Source organism: Camelus ferus, chromosome 1, assembly GCF_009834535.1.
Source record: "Camelus ferus isolate YT-003-E chromosome 1, BCGSAC_Cfer_1.0, whole genome shotgun sequence".
In the NCBI taxonomy this organism is placed as follows: Eukaryota; Metazoa; Chordata; class Mammalia; order Artiodactyla; family Camelidae; genus Camelus; species Camelus ferus.
The window spans coordinates 32,862,371-32,886,064 of NC_045696.1; the positions used below are offsets into that span (position 1 = coordinate 32,862,371).

Consider the following 23,694-nt stretch of genomic DNA (forward strand, 5'->3'; position numbering starts at 1 on the left):
GATTATTGCATCTGGGCATATTTGTGATTAAACAAATTTATAAATTGAATGTGTAAATTTCAAAAGTAGGTTCCTAAAACCATTGCAAGGGACTTCAAAAGTCATTTAGGACATATTTTCATGCAATGAGAGGAAGACATTTAAACATTCCTGGCAGGAGACCAGGTTGCCATTAATTAAACAACATTTTTGACAGAGCCCACTCTCTCATGAGTTTCCTAATTACAATTGTGAAGAGCTCAATAAATAGAAAGACAGTCTCTGTATCAAATCCAAATGGACCTCTTACTAGCTTCTCAAATTGAATGATTTGATCAGGATAAGTATGATCTCCTATTCACATGTCAGTAACCACTTCATCTACTCTCAGTGTTCTCTCGTCCAGTGAAAATACTCCCCAAATTTAAATTATATATTTATCATATGTGATTTACAGTCTTGGAACTACTTTTATTCTTTATCAAAATGTACTGTATGGATTGTCAGAGAGATGAAATTACTATATACTAATAGTATATGAGTGGGTGTGTGTGTGTGTGTGTGTGTGTGTTTGCAGTGTTTTCCTTTCCCAGTAGTTATCTTAGTAAAAGTTTGTATGGAATTCTCAAGTTTTAGAGATTTTAGATGATCCCATCATTATATGAAGAATCTGTAGAACTCTCCCGTTTTGTAAAACTAAGGTCATGCTGATAGCTTAGATGACATAGTCAATAGAACATAATTAGCATTACTTTTATAGATATTTCTTCTCTGCTGAATCCAAGGAGGTGTTAAGGAGAACATGTTTGTAAACAATAGATTGGTAATTCTTTTTTATAATTTAGTAACTAAGTGGAATTATGACTAGAGACAGTCTATTATCTATTGTTTTCTATCATTCCTGGGTATCAACACCAATTTTAATATAGAAGCATTAGCATATATAGATGTAGTGGTACAAATAAACCTACAGTAGCAAGGCAGAAACTATACTAACTGCTTACTAATATCGCCCCTTCCAATGCATACAGTTGGACTGTGTTTGCTAGCCTCCCTTGAAGTACGGCCATGTGTCCAGACGTGGAATGTTAACTCAAGTGATATTCGTGTTTCCAGGCCTCTGCCAGGAAAATTTGCTACCCATGCTTCCCTAGGCTCACTTCCTCTCAGAAGGTTTTCACAGTCAAAAGATGAAGATAACAGCTAATGTCACTAATACTTGTGTAGTGTACATTGCCTCCATCAGTGGCCTTGAGCAGTCCTTTACTCTGACATGTTAGAGAAACTTCCTGTACTTCAAGCCACTAAAATGCAACTCTACTGTAAAATTAGTGGGTGTAATGATACCTAGACAGTTAACTAGAGATACGAAAGAAAATTTAAGTGCATTTGCCCTGGCTTTACAAAGTTCTTCTTGCCATATAAAATTGTAAAAGTCAAAGTAAGGTAAGCCTACTTACTATCTTAAACAGAAGGAGTAAATTTTCATAGTCTGAATCCATAGGTTTAGAAGTTTTACAGGCATGGGCTATTATATGGTGTAGGGGGATACTCACCTGCCTTAGATGTTTAAAGTTTCAGTTACATAATTCAATTTATGTCAAAATGGAGAAAGATATTTAGAATGGGGTCAGAAAAATGAGTTTTGTGTGAATTATGAACTTTTTTTGGTTTATTTTGATCTCTTAATGATATTTTGGTACTATATAAGTAAGAAAAAAACTAGCCTAATGATTTAGAAACTAAAAATCAATAGCTGGAAACTCCTTTCAAGTCAAATTTTACAAAATGAAAATTATCAGGTGCAAAGAATCTATTAGAACATAAAAAGTTCAAAGTCATTATCATGTAAAACTGTCATTTTTTCTAGAGCATACCCTCCTTACTTATTGTATGAGATGATTCACCAGGTGCACCTGCCATTTTATTTATTCAGTGAGCTTTCACTTGTTCATTCACTCTCACCTGATGGAGAGACTGGGAATTATATTCAGAGCACTGTGCTCATGGCTGTGGGCAGTAGGTAGCAGTCTCATCCGTGGCTGGATGCTCCAGGAGATTACCATATAATAAGATAAATGGTACCTATCAGCATATAAGTAATGGACCACATAATGTTCGCTTTTAATCTCTCATTAACTCAACAAATTGTTAGTGAGCTTCATGTACTTTCTTGCCCCGAAAGCCTAAAGGAAGGAGTGAATGTAGTTTGAGGTGGACAGCATGGAAGAATTTATCAACAAAGCAATATGTTAATTAGTTTGAATGATAAGTATGACCTGGAGACATGCAGGGAATATATGTTTTTACATAAAGAGGCATGGATTACGTTCTATATTTGAACAAATGTTCATGCATTTTTAAATTATTAGGCATTTTGAAGAGGGATGGGGAAATAGATCAGAAAAGTAAACGTTTCTGTTCATTAGGGCCTTATATAATGTGAGAGTTTAAATGTTACCTTACAAGAGAGATAATTGGGCAGGGATACAGATGCATTATGAATGTTGTCTGTGTGCAGAGCTTTAGGAATTTAAAAGAGTGGAAAAGTGGAGGGGTTTCCATGAGGAGGAAACTCTGAGGGACAAGACTTAGCAAAGATGAGAAGGTGGAAAGTAGAAATACCATGGAGTTTATATCCTTTCCTCAAGTATGGAAATACATTTTCCATACCCAGGCTTACTAATTTTTAGTACATGTTAGGTATGGTAACATTTTGGTTTTTTAAATGTTTCATAATAACAGATTACAAGTAGAGGAGTGAGAGTAGTGACTTTTTGTTTTTATACATTTGAAATAAGAAACTCTGGGATTTAAAAATTGAATTCTACCACTGAAAAAACTTCCTTCAAATAGTGACACAGTTTCCAGATTTATTGCTTGGGTTTTGTTCACATTTCTATTCTAAAACTCCATTTAATATGGTTTCAGTAAAAATTCAGTCCCAGCTGAAACTTGGTAGACCAAATATCAGCTCTGGAGCAATGGTTGTTTTTACCAATTTTCCAGAAGATTGATTTAGATTGTTTTATGTTGTATGACTGTAAAAGAACAAAACACAAAAGAATTCACTAGCTTGATATTTTATTCTGTCTGTATGTGTTAACTCCTTTATTTCTGGCGGTCCATAGTAGTATCATAAATAACATATACTAATTATAATCAGTATATGATTATGCTATTAACAAAATACTTGAGATATTAATGAATTAACATATATTAACACTTGTAAGAAGAATGGCTAGATTTTCATCTTAACCTTCCTCTTGTATAATATCTAGAGGCATATTTTGACGTCATACATGTCAGTACACCAACTGCAAGGTCTGAGAAGAGTCAAGAAATAGACTAGAAAAGTAAGCATGTTTCTGGTCTTTAGGGCTTTATGTGATGCGACAATTTAAATGTTATCTTACAAAAGAGATAATTGGGTAGGGATATAGGTGTATTAGGAAAATGAAAAGAGCCTGGAATCTGTGACGCATTTAAAACTATATTAGAGCTATTTGACTTGTTTTTCCTTTCTGGTTTATTAGGAAACAGATTTAATTAGCAAATATATATATATATTCTGATACACAAAGACAAAGTTGACCTCACTGAAGCTTTAATTCCTCATCCTAGTTTTTACCCTTGGGGATAGTATATATTTGAGCTGAAACAGAGAGCTGGCAGATGGCATGAATCAATTTGGTTAGTGATCAGTTCTAGAATGATCAGAAGGGGCAAAACAGAGTAGTTAGCACAGGTCTAAGGTTAGCATAGTGGATAGGGTACAGAGAGCAGGCCTGTTACAGAAGTCAGGAAACAAATAAGAGTGCTGGTCTGGGCAACCTTGAAACACCAAAGTCACAACCATGGGGAGGAATACATTATTAGTCAGCAAGCAACAGAATAAAACTTGATATTGAATCAAAGGCCACGTGCAGCATTCTTATATATATCTTTCCCCTAGGCAGAACCTGGCTTCTGCACTGCTATAGCTAAACTCCCTATAGATATCAAGTGGGGACACCTGGATGGTGGACACAAGCTGAGAACACGGAGAATGAAGGCTGACATATCTGTCTTTCTTGAAAACCCATCACACTAGTGATGTTAAACTTACTTTACTCAATGAAACTTACTGGTTGGAAAATAATATGTTTAAGAAAATTTTTAGATATATGCAGTGATTGCTTTGGCTAAATCCTATTGGTGTAGGATGGTATGCTCTTGGAAATGTATGCTCAACATTGAGAATTTAAGTAGCCAAAATGACACTAGAAATTACTTGTATCATCCTCATGTAGGCTTTCCTTTAGTTCCTGTCTACAAAATATAGTGAATTATAATAAAATAATTCAGCACATAATACTCATTTACTATATGGAATTTTCTAAAATGATGTTAATATGTACAATTATAGAATATTATATGCAAGATTGATGACCCACATGTTAAACTTAATCCAGTGAATTTTAATGGGCATCTCTATGTACTGTGATATGCGTAAAGCCTTCTGTGAAATATAAATACTTATAAAAATAAATATAAATATAAAGAGATATAATCGTGATTTCAGAAAGTTTTAGATCAAATGGATTAACTAGGAAGAAATGCAAAAACAATGGAGATGTTATCTGCTACATTTTAATAGTCTCTGAAATGTGTTTACATCATGAAATATGTTTTTATCATTTAAGCATCCTAAAATATGACATAAAGTACTACTTACGGGAAATTAAAGATAGTTGAAAATATTTCTGGTATGAAGTATGTGATCACCTTTATAAATATCACAACATTTAAGGAGGGAAAACTATTAGTACAAGTATGCACAAATTGCTATTATTTTCTTAAATGAATAGTGTTAGATAAATTCAATAGTATTAATGTTATTAAGTTAATTTGGTTTAAAACTAATTGATACACGATTTATTAAATATGCCAGTAACATTTGTTAGAAATAAGGGTAAAATGTGTCTAAAATTCACCAAGTAATCATCAGGAATTTTTATTTTACCCAATATGAATCCCAAATATACATTTGTATGATTGATGAACCATTTAGAACCAACGGTATGTTGGGAAAATAATTTTCACCGAGTTAAGTGCTATTTAATAGATTCTTATTCATTGGTCAGTACTTCTTATTTGCAGCTAAAATTAAATTCTCCAGAGGTCAGAGTTTTGAACTGTTAAATCACCTCACCAGTGGAGGATAGGCACCTAATGGCTGATGAACTGTGACCTCAGAGTAGCCCACTTAACCCACTAGCTCATTTTCATCTCTGTGATGTGTGAGCAATTACCTTTCATCCCTTTATTACACATACTCATTTGTTTTCTTCAATTATTCCTGGGATAATGTTTAAAATCTATTTTTTAATGAAATGTGTTTTTTAAAAGATAATTTAGGTAACATTCTGTATTCTCAAAGGAAAAACACCTTTTTTTTAATGATTGAATTCACTTCAGCTGACAATATGACAATTCTTTATTGAAGTTCACTATAAATACATGGGACTTGCTATGTGGAAAATATGGGTTATTTCTGATTAACTGCTACCTTTCGTGTTCATTTGGAAACCGTAAGATAACATGACAGTAGCTTCAGAGATCACTCATTCAGTATTTCATATAATTTTTCAAAGATCGGTCACTTTGTTAATAAATTTTGTAGCATGTTTCTAGGGCTTTTATGCTCAACAGCATCTAAACAGGGCACTTTTTTTTTTCTCCTTTTTTTTTTTTGGCTTTTCTCCTATGGGAGATCTTAGAGATGTATCAAAGAGGACTTCCTAATTCAGTTCTTTTTCACTCTGCTCTTACCGTAGACAGTTTGGCTTTCAGTTTCCATTCAGTAGTCATTCACCAAATACCTCCCATGCAGATAGTGATGGTTCAGGGTGCTGCAATGAGCAAGACAAAGACGCCACTCACAGAGAATCCACTGAGTTATATTACATCCCTCTTTGGACTTTTCAAGATTTCCTGTTATTCTTTCATACTTAAAATGCTGTGATAAAGTGAATTGAAGAATGACATCATAAGTATTTACAAACTTGAAAAGATAAATGCTGTAGATGTAAGATTTGCTTAAAATGTTCAATCCAGTGAGGATCTCCTCAGGCAACTCTTCTGTTTTGGAAAATAAATTATCAAGGAAATTTATGCAATAAATAATCTATGTACTAACTATGTCAGTTTCTTGGCTTTTGGGAACATGTTTTCAAGTTTTGAGTATATATTCATATATTTCAGTTCTCTAAACCATATTCCTTATACTTTTACTCAGTTGTGTAATCTCTACCTAACACTTAGCAGACTGAGGTACACAATATTTAAGTGACTTACCTGGGTTCATATGGTTAACCAATAACAAAGCTTACATTAAAATGCAGGTATTCTACTTTCAGAGCCTAATTTTTAGTCAAGGTTAGTAGGGATCATGAAACAACAAAAAAAAATTATATGATTTGGTAATCTGAGTCAATTGAGACATTTCAGACTCTAAAAATTTCAATTCTCTCAAGATTCCAAACCCCAAATATTTTAATATATCATTGCAGATTTGTTTTAAAGCACTTGACACATTACATAATATCATTAAGTTCCCATCATAATCCAAAGATGGAGATACATTATTACCCACAGAAAACCTGACCTCGTATAAGTACTTAAAGTAGATCTTTTGATTCCAAAGTTAGTGCTTTTTAGCTTTACTGCACACAAGTGGTTTAAATATGAATTTTTATATTTGTATGTATTGAGTAATTTAATTTGATTTTGGTAATGTTATATAGTTACCATATGATAGTCTGACAAAAAGAGAGTTAAATTCCTTTTGCCAAGATTCACTGAAAATTGTAAGCTCGCTCTCCCTCTGTCAGTGGGACCTGTGTTAGAGGAAATGGAATTGAACACAGGGAGTGAGTAGCATGTTTTACCCATACAGTATCATGGCAGGAACCTGAGGTTTTCCCTTTTGGTGACTTCTTTTTTAAAAAGCCAAGAAATAAGTGATAAATTTTTTTTCTAAATCAATCATAGCTTTGAAAAATGGTTGATATAGCATGAGGTCCTATTGAGGAAATGACAAATCTGTGTCCCACTGTTTTCCTCTTGCAACTGAACAAGGCATATATATATATTAGGGAGTGTAGGAGATAGAGTATGAAATAGATATTTTTATAAAATGTCTGCTGTACTCTAATGGAGTTGTAAACACAATCATAGTCTAACTTCCTTATTTTTTATATTCATTAAAAAGCAGTTTTTAAAATCTTTGCAAATATGTGTCTCCTTATGAAATTAGAGTTAACAAAGAATGGTCTCAGAGGGACTGTAATCATTAAGGTGTGTGTTTTTTGAGTAAATGGGAGGATGATTTTTTTAAATACACTTAAAATCATGAAGATTTAGAATTTTCCAGAATATTTTATATTTTCTAATTGCCTGCTTCTCTCACAAAGCACGAAGGAAAGGTACAGGCAATTTAAGAATATATGATACTTGGAATCCCTATCTTATTCTATGGCCAAGGTATATAATGAATTTTAAGCTTTGAGAACCTAACCATTTCCCCTATTCCATCAACTGTGCATAAATTTTTTAAACTGTGTTTTTAGTGTACATTCATGCCTAGTTGTGAGAAATAATATGGAGAAGTCCATGTACCCTTCACCCAAATAACATCTTGCAAAGATGTTACAACTAGAAAATTGACATTGATATAGTCCACCAATCTTATTTGGGTTTCACCAATTTTACATGCATGCATTTGTGTGTGTGTGTGTGTGTCTGTATTTAGTTTGATTCAATTTTATTACATTTGTAGGTTAATATATCCATCACCACAGTCAACATACAAAACAGTTCTATCACCACAAAGATCCCTTGTGCTGTGTTTTTTTTAATTCTTATTTTTTATTGACGTATAGTCGAAGCAATTTAGTTATACATATACATACATATGTATATTTTTTCAGATTATTTTCCATTGCAGCTTGTTACAAGAATTTGAATATAGCTGTGGTGTTATAACCACACTCATATCCCTCCCCATCCCCACCAACTCTTAACTATCCTTAACCTTTGGTAGCCACTAATCTTTTCTCTATCTCTTTCAACTTTATTTATAGAGTTTTTGATTGTATCACTTTCACTTGTATGTTTTCTTAGTAGTTGATCCAGGTATTGAAATACTATACATTTAGGACTTACCACAGTCTACCAGTTTTACCACTTCTAGTCAGGTATGGAAACCATTAGGTTCCTTTGCCCTGTCCAGTTTTTACTTGTCTTGAGCATTCCTTCCATATGTGTTGCACACTGCATCAGTCAATGTTACAATTTTTGTTTCTAACATCATGTAATGGAGAAAACTCAGGAGAAGAAGGATAGTCTATATTGTATCTATCCCAATTTTTTGTTCTTTCAATTGTTCTTTTTTCCTTCTTGATGCTCCAAAATTTCTTCTATTCTGTTTGAAGAACTTGAACTTTTCTTTAAGACAGATCTGCAAGGGAAACATATTCTTAGTTTTCCTTTTTCTAAGAATATATTTCTTTCCCCTTGATACCTGGAAGTCAGTTTCGCTGGATAAGAATCCACTATCGACAGTTCTTTCGTTTCCACACTTTGAAAAATATGCCACTCCCTTTGACCTCCATGATTTCCAATGAGAAATCTTTTATCATATGAGCTAGTGTCCTCTTACAGGTAATATATGTTTCTCTCTGGCTGCTTTCAAGGGTTTTTTTTGGTTTTTTTTTTTTCTGTTTGGATTTCAGGAGTTTAATTTTAATGTATCTTGGTAAGGACTTCTTTGGGTTTAACTTATTTCAGTTTGCTCCTCTTCTTGTTTTTGTAAATGTATTTCTTATACCAAACTTGTGAAGATTTTGATCACTATTTCTTAAATTCTTTCAGCTCCACTCTCTTTCTCTTCTTTTGGGACTCATATGGTACCAGTGTTGGATATTTTGTTATTCTCCTACAAGTCCTTGAGGCTCTGTTTTTTGTTTGTTTATTTTTGTTTGTTTGTTATTTTCCAATCTATTTTCTCTCTCTTGTTCAGAAAGGGTGAATTTTATTGTTTTATCCTTAAGTTCACTGATTATATCCACTGACATCTACATTGTACTATTAAGCCAATCTCATGAGTTGTTATGGTTATTGCATTTTGACTTCTATAATTTCCTTTTGATTCTTTTAAAATAGTTTTTATATTATTTTGCTTTCTTTATTTATTATTTGTTTTAGGATAATTAGTTAATTATTTGTTAAAGCATTTTTAACATGGGCATGGCTTCTTTAAATTCTTTGTCAGATAATTCCAACGTCTGTTTTAACTCAGTGTTAGCATCTATTGATTTTTTTTTTTGCCTTTCATTCCTTCTCAACATTTTTTATTGTTATTTTTTATTGAAGTGTAATCAGTTTGCAGTGTTAGTTTCAGATGTATAGCAAAGCGAATCAGTTATACAAATATATACATACATATATATTTTTTCTGTTTCTTTTCCATTACAGCTCATTACAAGAAATTGAATATAGTTCCCTGTGCTATGCAGTAGATCCTTATTGTTTATCTATTTTATATATAGTAATGTATATCTGTTAATCCCAAACTCGTAGTCTATCCCCCCCAATTAGATTTTCCCCCTGGTAACCAGTTTGTTTTCTATGTCCATGAGTATGTTATCTGTTGATTATTTTTTCTCATTCAAGTTATGTTTTTCCTGGTATTTGGTGTGACCAGTGATTTTTTTTTTTTTTATCACATCCTGGGCATTTGGCTATTATGTTAGGAGACTCCGTCCTATTTACATCTTCTGTTCTAGAAGGCAATCATTTTGTTTAGGTTTAGCACACAGATCTTGGCTTACATTTGTACACCATGACTATACCAACAACTTAATCTTCAGAGCCTTTGTGGTGCTAATCAGACACTTTGAGTTGTCTGGTTCCATGGGGAGTTGCATTCATCTCTACTGGTGCCACCTAAGAAGGCAGAGGAACTTCCTCAGGCCATATTTCCTAGTGTTCTAGTTGGGGTAAGTGGTTCTTTGGCTCATTGAAGATCATTTCAAAGGCTGAGTAATTATTATAGCAGGACTGACCCACCGTCCATGCTGCCCAATTGACCATTGCCTCTCAGGAGGGCAGGGGAGTCTCCAGCCCAGTGGGGAAGGAGATTGCTTTACATGGCACTTGGCAGTGTTGTGCTCACTTGATTACCCTTTTGGGTAGCCCAGTGTCTCCTGAAGTTCCTGGTAGGAATCCCATTTGATCTGCAATAAAAATGGGTCTACCTAGGCCACTTTCTGTTGCTGGGTTCTGTTTAGGAGAAGCCATGCCTCAGTTGCCTTCTACAGTTGGCTGGGGAGCCACTGTGTTGTTCCTCAGGTCCTGGTATCCCTAACTGGTCCTCTTTCCTCTTTCTACCTTTCAGAGTACTCCTTTGGTCACTTCTTGCTTAATTCCAGGTTTTATAACTACACTTAGTAAGGCGTAAAATGATATTTAAACTTTTTAATATTTTCCCCAAATGAGTCAAAAGGAGCATAAATCAGCAAGAAGCTAAGAGATCTTCAGTGAAAAAAGTCTTCTGTGATAGAAAAGGTGGTTTGAACCAAAGCATATAAAAGTATTTAACAGACAGGTACAGCAGAGGAAACAACCAATCAGAGCAAATTTAAACATCAGGTACCTGACTTGTTTTTCAGCTGAAAGTCAGCTCTTAATAAAAAGAAAAAAAAAAAAAGTTTAACAGGTATCTCTACTGCAGAGAACTTTCAAAATCCTAAGGTTCATTGTTGGTCTTTTAGAGGTCATGCAGCAGTCATAGTTTTCCAAATGTATTTGTGCATAAAAGTGAACCCTTTTGTTTACAGTTTTCTTGGCACTGGTAACCAGTGAAAGACTGTGGAGGAAAGCCATTTTTATCACTATCAACATCTACCTCATCCAAAGTGTTTTACTTACTAGATGGAATCATTTAATTAAAAAGTTATTTCTGAGAACATTAAGGAACATTTAATTCTACTTTGGTTACACAAATCTGATAAAGTATTTCAATATATTTAAACCTTCCTTTAAAACATTTCAGGAAATTAGATTTAGACATATAGCCAAAGAAAATATTTATTGTGATGTGCTAAAAATATGTAACCTAACAGTACTGACTTTTCCTGATGTTGTTCATATTTCCAATATTTTATTTTTCTAGCTTTAAGGGACAATAGGATCGAGCTGGTTCGGGCTTCCTGGCATGAATTGAGTATCAGCGTCAGTGATGTTTCTCTCTCTGATGAAGGACAATACACCTGTTCTTTATTTACAATGCCTGTCAAAACTTCCAAGGCCTATCTCACTGTTCTGGGTAAGTGCAAAGGACTAACACTATGTAATCACAAGCCAGAGAGGTGTGTACAGCAACAACAACATGAATCAATAACAAATATACACTTTGAGGATCATCCGAGGGCATTTTAAAAAGCCACTTAGTCACTTTTCCATTTTATAAATAAAGAGAGGTGTAAAGATTTATATGACTTCTGGAGAACACAGCCATTTTGTTTCCTGGCCAGCAACAGACACCACGTTTCTTGATTTTCAACTAAATTCCTTTGTGTCAGCTCATCTATATAATGCATATATGGTGATCCTTGTGTAAAGTGATAGAATAGTGAGCATACTGAGTTCAACGTGTCTATAGGATATGCCTCCATTTTCTCATCAGTTACCAATGAGGGTCTTCCCTAATATCTTTTGGCTGCTGGATATGACCCCTTTGTGTATTTCAGTGTCTTTAAAGGACCCTGACATTTCTACATACCTTCTTGCCTTTTGACTTTGTAGTTTTCTAGATTTCTAAATGAAGTGCATAATGTCACTTGTGCATGCATCTTGTAGCTTCTTTTTGTTTTTATTCTCTAAATATTGGACGATTTTTCTAAAGGTTATAGTGACACCAAAAAGCAATACATTCATAGAGATTCCAAGGCAATCAAGCTGCAGCTCAGACAGAGCTCTCTGTGATTCCACAGACGTCAGTGGCCCAATCAGCTGAAATTGCCGTAGTTCATTGAAACACACCTGTGTACTGAACAAGTTAGAGGAATTTAAAGATTGAGTTTTTTTCCCCTAGCTCTCCTTCCTTTTTTGATAGATAAAGGCAGAACACTGCATTTAAATGAACTAGTGCATGCTATTCTTTTGGGTGAGAATATTAAACTTAATCCTGCTAGTGAATTGGTTTTGTGCATAGGATGTGAAATATGTTTCTTTGCAAGTCCCACTGGGACTATTTTTATAAAAATCTTCTCAAGTCTGCCATTAAGGACAGTATATACCCACTAAAGGGAGTATTTCAGGATAACAATTGCCTAAGGTTAATGTATTGCTCTGTAGAGGAGCTACCTCGAGACCCCAAGGATAGACAAATGGCTAATTTCAGTTTATTAAATAGTGGTGTGACATAATTTTTTTAAAGGCAATATGAAGGTAACCAGAAAAAAAAAAAACAACTAGTCAGCTAATCGGAAAATGTTGATCTGTCATTTATCTTTGTTCTTGTTGTTTTAGTTTGTATTTCTTATATTGCTGCTGTCCAGTATTCTTACATTTGATGCTTTTCAAACTGAATTAAATAGTACAATAAGCTTTCAGCCTGCCTTTATGACTGAATACTTTTAGAAGAAATTTTAATAAACCTCTGTCATGACAACAGAATATGGTTGCACTCCCAAAATGTGTAGTTTTCTTTATTTCAATCACTCATATACGGGATCTGCATATTAGTTATCTGCTTATTCATTGGATGATTTGGACTCGAGAAGGTACTAAGTGGCTAGCATTAAAAATAATACATATTATGCTCCACAAAACTACAATTGCATTTCTAATACAAATGATATCAAGAGACATTCTCTACTTTAGAAGAATCAGGAAATCAGGAGTATAGTTGCAATTATTGATGAATCCCTTATTCCAAAATGCATTTTCTAGAACAAAGTACACAGAAGATAATATGTTTTTCAGCTTTAAGAATTATGAAATCAGGAATGAAAGATGCTATTTTAGATAAATCACAATTTACTAAATAATAAAGAAATGTCCTTTGCAGAGTTTACTTCCCAATGCAAGCAATCTACCTTCTTAAATCCCCATACTGGTAAATCTTAAGATATATTGAATGGTTGCTTTTAAGATTTACAAAGAGTATTTTTACAGGTAAAATTCAATTAAAAAAAAAAGACTTTGAACTAAATGCACTTTATGTTTTCAGGATAATAAATACAAATATGCATATATGCAGACACATAAGTATGTGTGTGTATATATATACACACACACATATTTTTATATATTTTAAATATTTTATTATATAGAAGTGTATTATTCTTGATTGAAGTTATTGTCCATTAAACACCCAGTTTAGTTTGTGAAAATAATAGTCATAAGAACAAATCAACCCTGGTAATTGATGTTTATTTCATTTATTTGCTTAAATTTCAGGTGTTCCTGAGAAGCCTCAAATTAGTGGATTTTCATCACCAGTTATGGAGGGAGACTTGATGCAGCTGACTTGTAAAACATCTGGTAGTAAACCTGCAGCTGATATAAGATGGTTCAAAAATGACAAAGAGATTAAAGGTAAGGAATGGGAAAAGATCTCCAAATCAAAATTAATGTGCTGAAACTAATGTGAAGTGTTAGATCCAGGGCATATTGTATTTTCTTTTTCATACCACAGTCACTTTCTGATTAAGTGTAATTTGAACCAGATTTATCTTAAATTAGGTAATTTTATAAGGTATATTAATATAATCTGTGTGTGCCCCATTTTTCTCTTATGTAAAGCAGATTTTACAATAATATATATCCAATTAGATAGTTGGAGGAATAAATGTGTTAATATATTAAAAATATATTAAAATACATAGATTTGTGCTTGACAATAACAAGCACTAAGTACATGTTAGATATGATTAATTTCCACACTCATATTCTACAGTATATGGATTATAGACAGAGAAACTCCATGAATATTTCTTCAATTTGTTGGTTTCTGGAAATACAAAGTTCTGAGAATAAAATAGCTAAACATCAATAAACCTGATTTTTAGTGGTTCTCACAGAGGACAAAAAAAGTACTTGTCTCAGTAAAAATGCACAGAAGTTTAAATATTAAGCATAATTCTGCTCTTCATGCACCTAAACTTACATACACACACACAAATATGCATTTTTAGGAGGATTAAGTTTATAGGGGAGATGGCTAATGAGGTTAATAATTTTTTTTATATTACACATGCAAATATCTTGGCTCTGATATCACTGGTACATTAAAATCCAAGTATAAGAATAATTTATTGTGATTGTTAAAAATGTTTCCTATATATATGTAGTAATATGTATCAATCTCAAGGTAATCTTCTAGGAGATGGGTTTATGCAAACCATTCTGATTATTTTAACTTATAATTCAAGTGTTGTACTAGTGGGCATGTAGACCTAACAGATAGAGTTGCCTATATTACCAAGAAATCATGGGTTAATAATCCATATAATAATTATGTCTCTTTTCTGTTTTAATTACTCTCGCTCTGTAAATTTCTTCTCAAATCAGGAACCTATTTGTAATTTATCTCTAATCACTATCTTTGTTTCAGAACCTGTAATAAATTCACTTTATTGGACTAAATTTGGAGCAATTAAAGCACCCAAGACACAAGTTAGACACATTGCTATGCTAAGTTAAACTTTCTCTTATGTTCTGCCAGGGCTCAGGAACATCCATTCTAATTCTGCCTTTAGGATATGTTTGTTTAGGTATGTGCAGTAAATGTCTGGCCTTGGTTAGAGCTTTTTTAAATGGACCCAGTACATCGCTTCCAGACTTATCTTACTATGACAAGGATCTGAGCCAGTCACTTTTTCTGCTTAAGCACTTCTGATTGAAAGCCTTAACCTGTAGGATAAGTTTAAAATCCGATTTCCTTGGCCTATAAAAAAGCTCCAGGCAGTGAATTCTTGTATCAGATGTTTTTCTGTTTGAAGGGCTTGGTTTATACTAGAATATTCTTCCTTCTTAAATACTCTCCTTCAGTTAAATTGTTTTATTACTGCACGTACATGCAACCCTTTCTGAATTCTGACATAGTTAGTTCTTCTTAATTTCTTACCATTTTATTTGTGGTTCGTGTAAATATGTCCTCAGAGAGGTCAGAGACTAACATACTAGTCATTAATACTGATTGATTGTTTTTTATATGGTAGCCTTATGAGAAACACATAATGTTTTCATAAAAATAGTTTTATAAAATATCTTACTTTTTGACAAATTTGGCTTCTGCTCTGAATGCTAGAGTTGTTCTTAAACTAAATAGAGGGACTTGTTTATATATAAAAATACATACTTTGGATCTTATAAACAGTATACTTTAAAATCATCTGATTCAGGACTAGACCAAAAATCAAAACAAAATCATGTACAGAATGAGCATAAGGTTCTGTACTCTTTTCAGAATTAGTGAAGCTTTTTTTTTCTATGCTCTTTAATGCATGGCTATCAATAGAGCATTTATTATTCCTACACTTGCATTCATAGCTTTTTATCTATTTACAGCTCTTCTTTCACATGTTTACATAGTTTGTCTTCACAACTAGCTGGTTAAATTCCTGAGTGCTCTAAACTGTTTTTTATAGGTGTATATGCACCTATTATGTATGCAGTACTCTCTGCAGAATGCACCTTCGTTACTATGGCTGTCCTCTAGATACGCCAGGTGGAAGTTCACTCCAAAATCCCTCAGCAGACACTCCTCCCTGAAGGCAGTGCTCCATCCTTGTCTTGCACTCTTGTGTTTTCAGAAATCAAAATTTGTTTTCCTATTATCATTGAACAATTTTTGCTATAATATCATGACACTTTTTAAAAAGACAATCCCTAGTATAAAGCAATGGAAAAACATAGGCTAATCAAATCCAGCTAAATTCAATTCAATAAGAAATAGTTAAAATGTGTTCCAAGTGCACAGCATTCTATGGGGCATGAGTGAATATCCGAATGAAAAAAGAGGAACCTTGACTTGGAGATATTTAAGATGACTTTGGGGTAATAGAACTAGCTATGAGGAATATTTTCCTATAAAGAGGAATGTATACTATATGTAAATCCCAAAGTAGCTATTATGGTAAGGGGAAGGATTATTTTCCATATGTTTTAACTAAGTATTGACCAGTCAGCATATTGACACTGTGTTAAGTTTCAGACTCTAGGATGGATGGAGGGATGGGCCTTCAAAGTGACTTCTGATTTCAGGATGAATTATTTTTTCTGTACAATATTTTGTCCATTTCTATCTAACATTTGAATTGAATTGCCAAGTTTCTGGGGGAACGTTGTTTCAAAGTTCTAGCTGATTACAGTTTCTTGGCCAGGATATTTATTAGAGTATAGAGCAGTGGTTCTCAAACTTTAGCCAGCATCATCATCACCTCCAGGGCCTGTTAAATCTCAGATTATAGGGCCCTGAGCCCTGGTTTTCTGATTGAGTAGGTCTGAGTGGGAACCTGAGAACTTCTGTTTTTAGTAGTGTGTTAAACGTGGGGGTAATAATGATGCTTCTGTTTGGGGACCACATTGCTAAAGAGAATAAAACGTTAGGAAGTATCAGCAACTTCTATAAAAGTCTTGTCTCTGTCTCTGAATATTGGTTTTTTCATCTGCTAAATGAGGATTATAAAGCTTGCCTCAAAGTGCTGTTGCAAGGATTTCATATAAGCCAATATGTATAAAGTGTTTTCATAGTACAAGGAATCACTGAATACATTTAGATGTTATTCTCATTATTATTATTATCTTGAGCATGATTGATGATCTGTAACAATCCCTGAATTAGTCCTAGAAATATAAACACAATAGAATTATTCCTTTAAGATATTCACATTTGGGGGTGGACGTACGAACATAAGATCTAGCAGGTCTAGTAATAGATGTAGGAACTGGCTACAGTTTTTGTACCAAGGAAGAAGCAGAGATGAGACCTGTTTTGTGGGACAGGTGAAGACAAGAATTGTTGATGAATGTAGGTCCTCAGTAAAGATTTGTTAAGTGAATAAGTGGGGTATTAAACAATGAATGAAATTCATCATATGGGTTGTGGGTAAAAGTAGGTGGTAGAACATACTTAAAAAAGGAACCACGTGCTTACACAGAGTAAAAGCATGTGATCATTTGAAGGAACTATGAAACTTTCTGAGTGACGTGGACATGGGAGGTGAGTGCAAAGGCAGGGGCCAGTTAAGTCATGGAAGGTCTTTTACTCAGATTAAGGGGTTGGAATTTATTCTGTAGGCAGTGGTGAGACATTTTCTTCTATTTGTTTTAAACAGTGGAAAGTGAACAGTCATAATTTTCATCTAACTCTGTTTTTCCCTCCCCTTGAATCTGATTCAGAAATCCCTTTGGTGCCTCTGGGCAGCTCTGTATTCAAAACTGCAGGGGGTTTCAGTGCAGCTTTTAATCTTCTGTGTAGCAAGGAAGTCTGGATATTTGCCATTAAATGTGGGGAAAAGATGTGTATTGCCTTCCTAAATCTATCAGCATCCTGAGAACTTATATAAACTTTCCATTCCATGTATAAGTTTAGTAATTTATAGTATGAGCAGTTATCATAAAATCTTAAGATTTTCTTTTCCAGCTAACTAGTTTTTCCAGGAATATGTTAGGTATAATTTGATGATAACCCTTAATGACCCACATTTTTTAAAACAATCTTTTCCCCTGGAGTGTAAGAGGGACTTGTGACTATATGTGATCTCACCGCCTTAATCATGTTACCTTACATGGCAAAAGGGATTTTACAGATATAATTATGGATCCCTTTTGAGTTTGTCAGAGGTTAGATTGTCAAGGGAAGCCTGACATAATGAGATGAGGTCTTTATAAAAGATTGACGAGCCAGAGAGACATTCTCCTCCTGGCCTGGAAATAAGCAAATAGCTATTGTGTGAACTGTCTTTAGGGGCCATGTAACGAAGAACTGTTGGTGACCTCTGGGAGCTGAAAGCTGTTCCTTAGTGACAGCTAGTGAGAATATGAGGACCTTGAATATGTAGGCTCAAGGAAATACATTTGCCAACAATCTGAGTTTGTAGGGGATACTAAAACTTAGATGGGAATCACAGCCCCTGCCAGCACCATGACACCAATTTAGTGACATTGGGAAGAGGACCAGGCTATGCCCTATCTGAACTCTTAATCCATAGAAATTGTGAAATCAGTGCACTTTGCTTGAGGACACTAAGCTGGTAAGAATCTGTTATGCAGCAAACACAGGAAGCCGATCCAGAGAGGAAGAATGATTTCTCATGGTCACACACATGGCGAAGACTGGGCTTGAATATTCTGATTCTAGGACGCAGGTCTCGAGTTTGGGAGGAAAGCTGACGGCTGAAAGAGTATTTAAGGGACGTTTAGAGCATGAGCTAATTATAATTAGGCTATGAACTAATGGGTGAAACAGATTTTAAAAAGAGGTGGATTTAAAAGAGAAGATAAATTTCAGAGGAACTTGGTAAATGATTCTGAAAATGGGGCTAAAATATGGGTCAAAGACAGTACAATTTGGGTGCCCAAGTGACTTGGATAGTGAACATGTGAAACTAAGAAAGGCATTGGGAGAAATGTATTCAGAAATAAATATGTTTATTCTTTAAAATATTGAGGTTGATGTAACTATATAGAATCTAAAAGTGAAGCTTAGCAAGCTTTTAAAGTTAGGTGACTTATAACTAAGAAAGGAATTTTGACAAAGAGGCCTATTATCTCTTAATGAAGAACATTTTTACTTTTAGCTTTTTGAAATAGTCATCACGCTTTATGTGTACAGCACGCTTCCAACAGAAACTCCCTCAGGACTCCCTCCTGACCCTGAGAATTATGCTATGTAATAACTTGCATATCCATCAAAGCCTGACTTTGTGGTGAGTTGCTGAAGCTTGTCAGTACTTAATAGTATTGCCTGTGTTCTACAAGTGTTATTTACTTATTATACATCATTTGTTCCAAATGTTTGACCATCAAGCTTAAGCTGACTTTCTTTAGCTGCATTTCCCTGTGTGAACAGGGATTTTGACCTAGATTTTAATGTTAATCAAAAATAATGCAGCAGCTCATTTTCAAGTTGGCTAAATATATTGTAATTTTACTGTGAGCTACTTAGGACATAATTTTTTCAGCATTTGGAAACGGTAGAGTGTATTTCTGAATGTTATGTTTCTCAAAAGCCTTTAGACTGCTTGGATTAGGATCACCTGAGATACTAGTTACAAAAATGCAGATTCCTGGGCTCAGTGCAGACTTTTAAAATCAGAACTCCTGGATTTCAGGCCTAGGAGTCCTAATATTTAGTAAGTACCTCTGTTGATCCTTAGGTTCACTGTAGTTTGAGAATGCATGCAATTAGAGACCAGGAAGCCGAGGATTCATGGATAATCAAAGAAAGAAAGAAAGAAAGGGGTCTCAATCTACTAAGTTTAGAAAATTACTCATTGTTCTGTGTCCTTTATGAGTCTGTTCTTAGAAGGAGATTCTCTACTGAATCGACATGTGCTTTAGTGGATTAACATTTCTGAGAATTACTGCAAAAATTCCATTAGCCAACATCTTAGCAGTATTCTTTGACTGTATGATTTTCTTTTTAAATTTGTTTTGTGTTTCCTGCATTGAACTCTATGGAATCTACTTTAAGAAATGGTAGGATATATATTTAATTTAAATACTCTGTCTGGCATTGCAAAACTAGTTTTGGCCTAATGCTTCATTAAATGTCAGTTGTACAAAACCTTAACTTAAATGAGTGAAATATTAACATGTAATCCAGAGATTGTGAATTCTCTGGAGCTAAACACAAAGGAAAGTAAAACAGGTATTTGTGTCTCCTAAGGTTAAAGCTCCTGTATCATGTATGGCAAGGATTAATTGAAAGTGTTAGTATTTAAGCTTGAAGTGTACACCATAAACCAATGATATTTTGTGTTCTTTTGTTTAAATTTGCCACTTTGAAAGTGTCCTTGCCATTTAAGTCTGGATCATGCTGGACCCCAAAGCAAATGAGGAAAAGAAATAGCATTAGTAATACCTGCTAGTGGGGGCTTGGGGGTGTGTGCGCGTGCACATACACGACCTGGAGTTTTCTGAAATGCTGTTGAGTGTGTTACCTCAAGACTCTTTCAAGACGTCATGAGATACATAAGACATCTTTTTGGAAAGAGATAAAAGAATTGATTTCTCTGGGTGTGAATAGCTGATGAAAGCAAATGATCACCAAAAATCTTTAAGAAACTTTTTTAAATTTCTTATTAAAAAAGAAAACAATTTTATTGAGATAGAAACCATCAACACAATCAAGATAATGAACATATTCACCATCTACAAAAGTTCATTCATATACCTTCATAATTCCTTCCTCCTGACCTTCTCTGCTCATCCCGCATCTCCCTCCAGGAAACCACTGCTCTGCATTATGTCATATAGATTACATTTTCTAGAATTTTATATAAATAGAACCATATAGCATATACTCTTCTTCTGATCTCTCAGGATAAATATTCTGAAATTCATCTATGTTGCGAGTATAAATATTCTTCCTGTCTATTGCTGATTAGTATTCTATTGAATATATCCATAGTATAACTTTTTTATTCATTTATCTGGTGATAGACTTTTGGGTTATTGACAGTTTGGGGCCTTGCAATAAAGCTGCTATGAACATTTGTGTATAAGTCTTTGTATGTATCTATGCTTCTGTTTCTCTTGGGTAAACGCCTAGGAGCAGAACGGTCGCGTCAAATGGCAGACCTATGTATAGTAATTTTTAAAGATATTTCCAAACTATTTTTTAACGTAGTTATACTACTTCATGAAATCCAAATTTTTAATTGTATTAATACTATTTTTTTTTTACTTTTAAAAATCATGCCTTGGTATATTATATGTAAGATACTTTTGCCTAATTCAAGATCACAAAGAATCACTTCCATAAATTTCACATTTTTTTTAGGTTTTGAATGTATTTTGAGTGATTTTATATTTTCAATGCACTTCTCTCTTATTTCTCTCAGCTGTATTATTTCTAGGTCAGTTTCGATAGATTGATTGATCTCATTATAGATAGCATTTTCCTGCTTCTTTGAACGCAGAGTAGTTTTTGATTGGATTCCAGACATTGTAAATTTTACCTTTCTGATGCTGAATATTCTCCTATTTCTATAAATATTCTTAAGCTTTGTGCTGGTTAACTTAGAAAGAGTTTAACCCTTTCAGAGCTTCTTTTAAATTCCTTAAGTGGGACTGAGTAGTTTTTATTGTAAGATTATTTTTCTCTTTTTTTTAATATATATATTTTTGTTGAAGTATAGCCAGTTTAAAATGTGTCGATTTCTGGTGTATAGCACAATGCCCCAGTCATACATGAACATGTGTATATTCATTTTCATATTCTTTTTCATTATAAGTTACTACAAGATATTGAATCTTGTTCCCTGCATTATACAGCATAAACTTGTTTATCTATTCTATATATATCAGTTGGTATCTGCAAATCTCTAACTCCAGTTTATCTCCTCTCACTCTCCCCACCCCCCGACCCAGTAACCACAAGTTTGTTTTCTGTGTCTGAGAGTCTGTTTCTGTTTTGCAAATAAATTTGTCTTTTTTTTTTTAGATTCCACATATGAGTGATATCATATGGTATTTCTCTTTCTCTTTCTGGCTTACTTCATTTAGAATGACAATCTCCAGGTCCATCCGTATTGCTGCAAATGGCATTATTTTATTATTTTTTATGGATGAGTAGTATTCCATTGTATAAATATACCACAGCTTTTTTATCCAGCCATCTGACAGTGGACATTTAGGCTGTTTCCATGTCTTAGCTATTGTAAATAGTGCAGCTGTGAACATTGGGGTGCATGTATCCTTTTGAACTAAATTTCCTTTTGGATATATGCCCAGGAGTGGGATTACTGGATCATATGGCAAGTCTATTTTTAGTCTTTTGAGGAATCTCCATAATGTTTTCCACAATGACTGTGCCAAACTACATTCCCACCAATAGTATAGGAGGGTTCCCTTTTCTCCACACCCTCCCCAGCATTTATCATTTGTGGACTTTTGAATAACAGCCATTCTGACTGGTGTGAGGTGATGATCTCATTGTAGTTTTGATTTGCATAAGAATTACTTATTTTTCATTCCTGAGGTAAAATCCTCTCAGTGCCCACGGTAACAGTAATGAGTTTTTTCAGTCAGGTTGGTTAGGACAAGCACTGTTCCCAGCCCTGAGTAAGCACCATACGCTATTTCCTCTAATCCTTTTTGATGGTTCTTGTCCATCAAACACTTTCCTCACACAGAAATGCTGATCAGTACTTACTTTGCCAAATGCTGTGGGGGGCACTGCAGATGTCTGAAGGTCTCTTTTCGTGTAGTTCCCTTCTTTTTTGATACTCTATCCTGCAAACTCTAGCTGCTTTAGTCTTCTTAGACACCCAGCTCCATCACCTGAACTCGGGAAGGCCACCAGGTTCTGCATGGGTTTCCCTCCATGTACCTCAGCCTAGACGATCTCTCAAGACATTAAACAGGGACAGATTTTAGGGTTCATCTCACTAGCTTTCCATCTTTCTGGGATCAGTGTCCATGATTATGATGTTCAGTATCTCGAAAACTTTGTTTTCAGGTAAGGGGTAAATCCAGCTTTGTTATTCCACTGGGTTGGAAGCAAAAGTTTTGTTGTCTTTGTTTTTGAAATGTGGAGAAATAGTACTTTTATTTCAATGATAGTGTGTTTTAATTTTGCCTAATTGCTTATTTGTTTTAAGATGATATAATGGATTTAGGAGGATGAACATGAATTAGAGTGAAATGTATCCCTGCTCACTTTGACAAAACATTTTAGAGTAACAATACTGCTAGATTTAAAGTTAGAAGTTATTTTATGTAGCCACAGAAATTCAGCATTGTTATGGGTTATTGTGGGAATGGAAAGAAAAGTTCTAGCATGTGTATGATGAGATAAATAAATATAAAGTATTTATAAATGAGATAAATATAAATGGATTTCACGTATTATCAAGAATGAGCATGCTATCAGTTTTTCTTTGATTTTAGTTCATGTTTTTAATCAATGCTTTTAATTTAAGGGTTCAAGTGTATACCTCAATCATCCAGGAATCATCAGCCAGTAAGCAATCTTGAGGTTATAGTAACATAAATATTCAAACCTACTAGCTTCTTAGCTAACATCTGCTAATGGAGAACTCAATCACTGTTCAAATTCCCCTCAGGTTATTTCCCCAAGACACTTTATGGCTCTTTCATGTGCGAAAAAAGATGCCTCTCCCATTCCTTAGCTTTAGATTTTTCATGGAAATGCAATTCTTTAAGGTTTTTGTGGGATACTAAGAGAGAAGGTCTTATTTTCATCAACTTTAGCAAATAATCTTCTTGGGATCCAGAAAGATAGTTTATGAAATTTATGAATCAGATCTTTCTAAAAATGATTGAATTATTTGATCAATAAAAGTCATTTGATTCAAATAATTTTTAATTACATTATAGCCTAATTGACATTAGTGAGGTAGTATCTTAATGCTTTGGTAATATTTGTTCCATTTGCATTGGTAATGGGGAATTGATAGAGACAGATTATTT

The 23,694-nt window shown here is 34.0% G+C and overlaps 1 protein-coding gene across 4 annotated transcripts in view; it reads left to right on the forward strand.

Annotated features, from left to right (window-relative positions):
• The window catches only part of CADM2 (cell adhesion molecule 2), a 948,208-nt gene that overhangs the window by 792,971 nt on the left and 131,543 nt on the right, over positions 1 to 23,694 (forward strand). For all 4 annotated transcript variants that reach the window (XM_032477423.1, XM_032477416.1, XM_032477431.1 and 1 more), the window contains 2 exons: positions 11,198 to 11,350; positions 13,489 to 13,626. In XM_032477423.1, the coding sequence (XP_032333314.1) occupies positions 11,198 to 11,350; positions 13,489 to 13,626 (291 nt within the window). The remainder of the gene's footprint in view (positions 1 to 11,197; positions 11,351 to 13,488; positions 13,627 to 23,694) is intronic.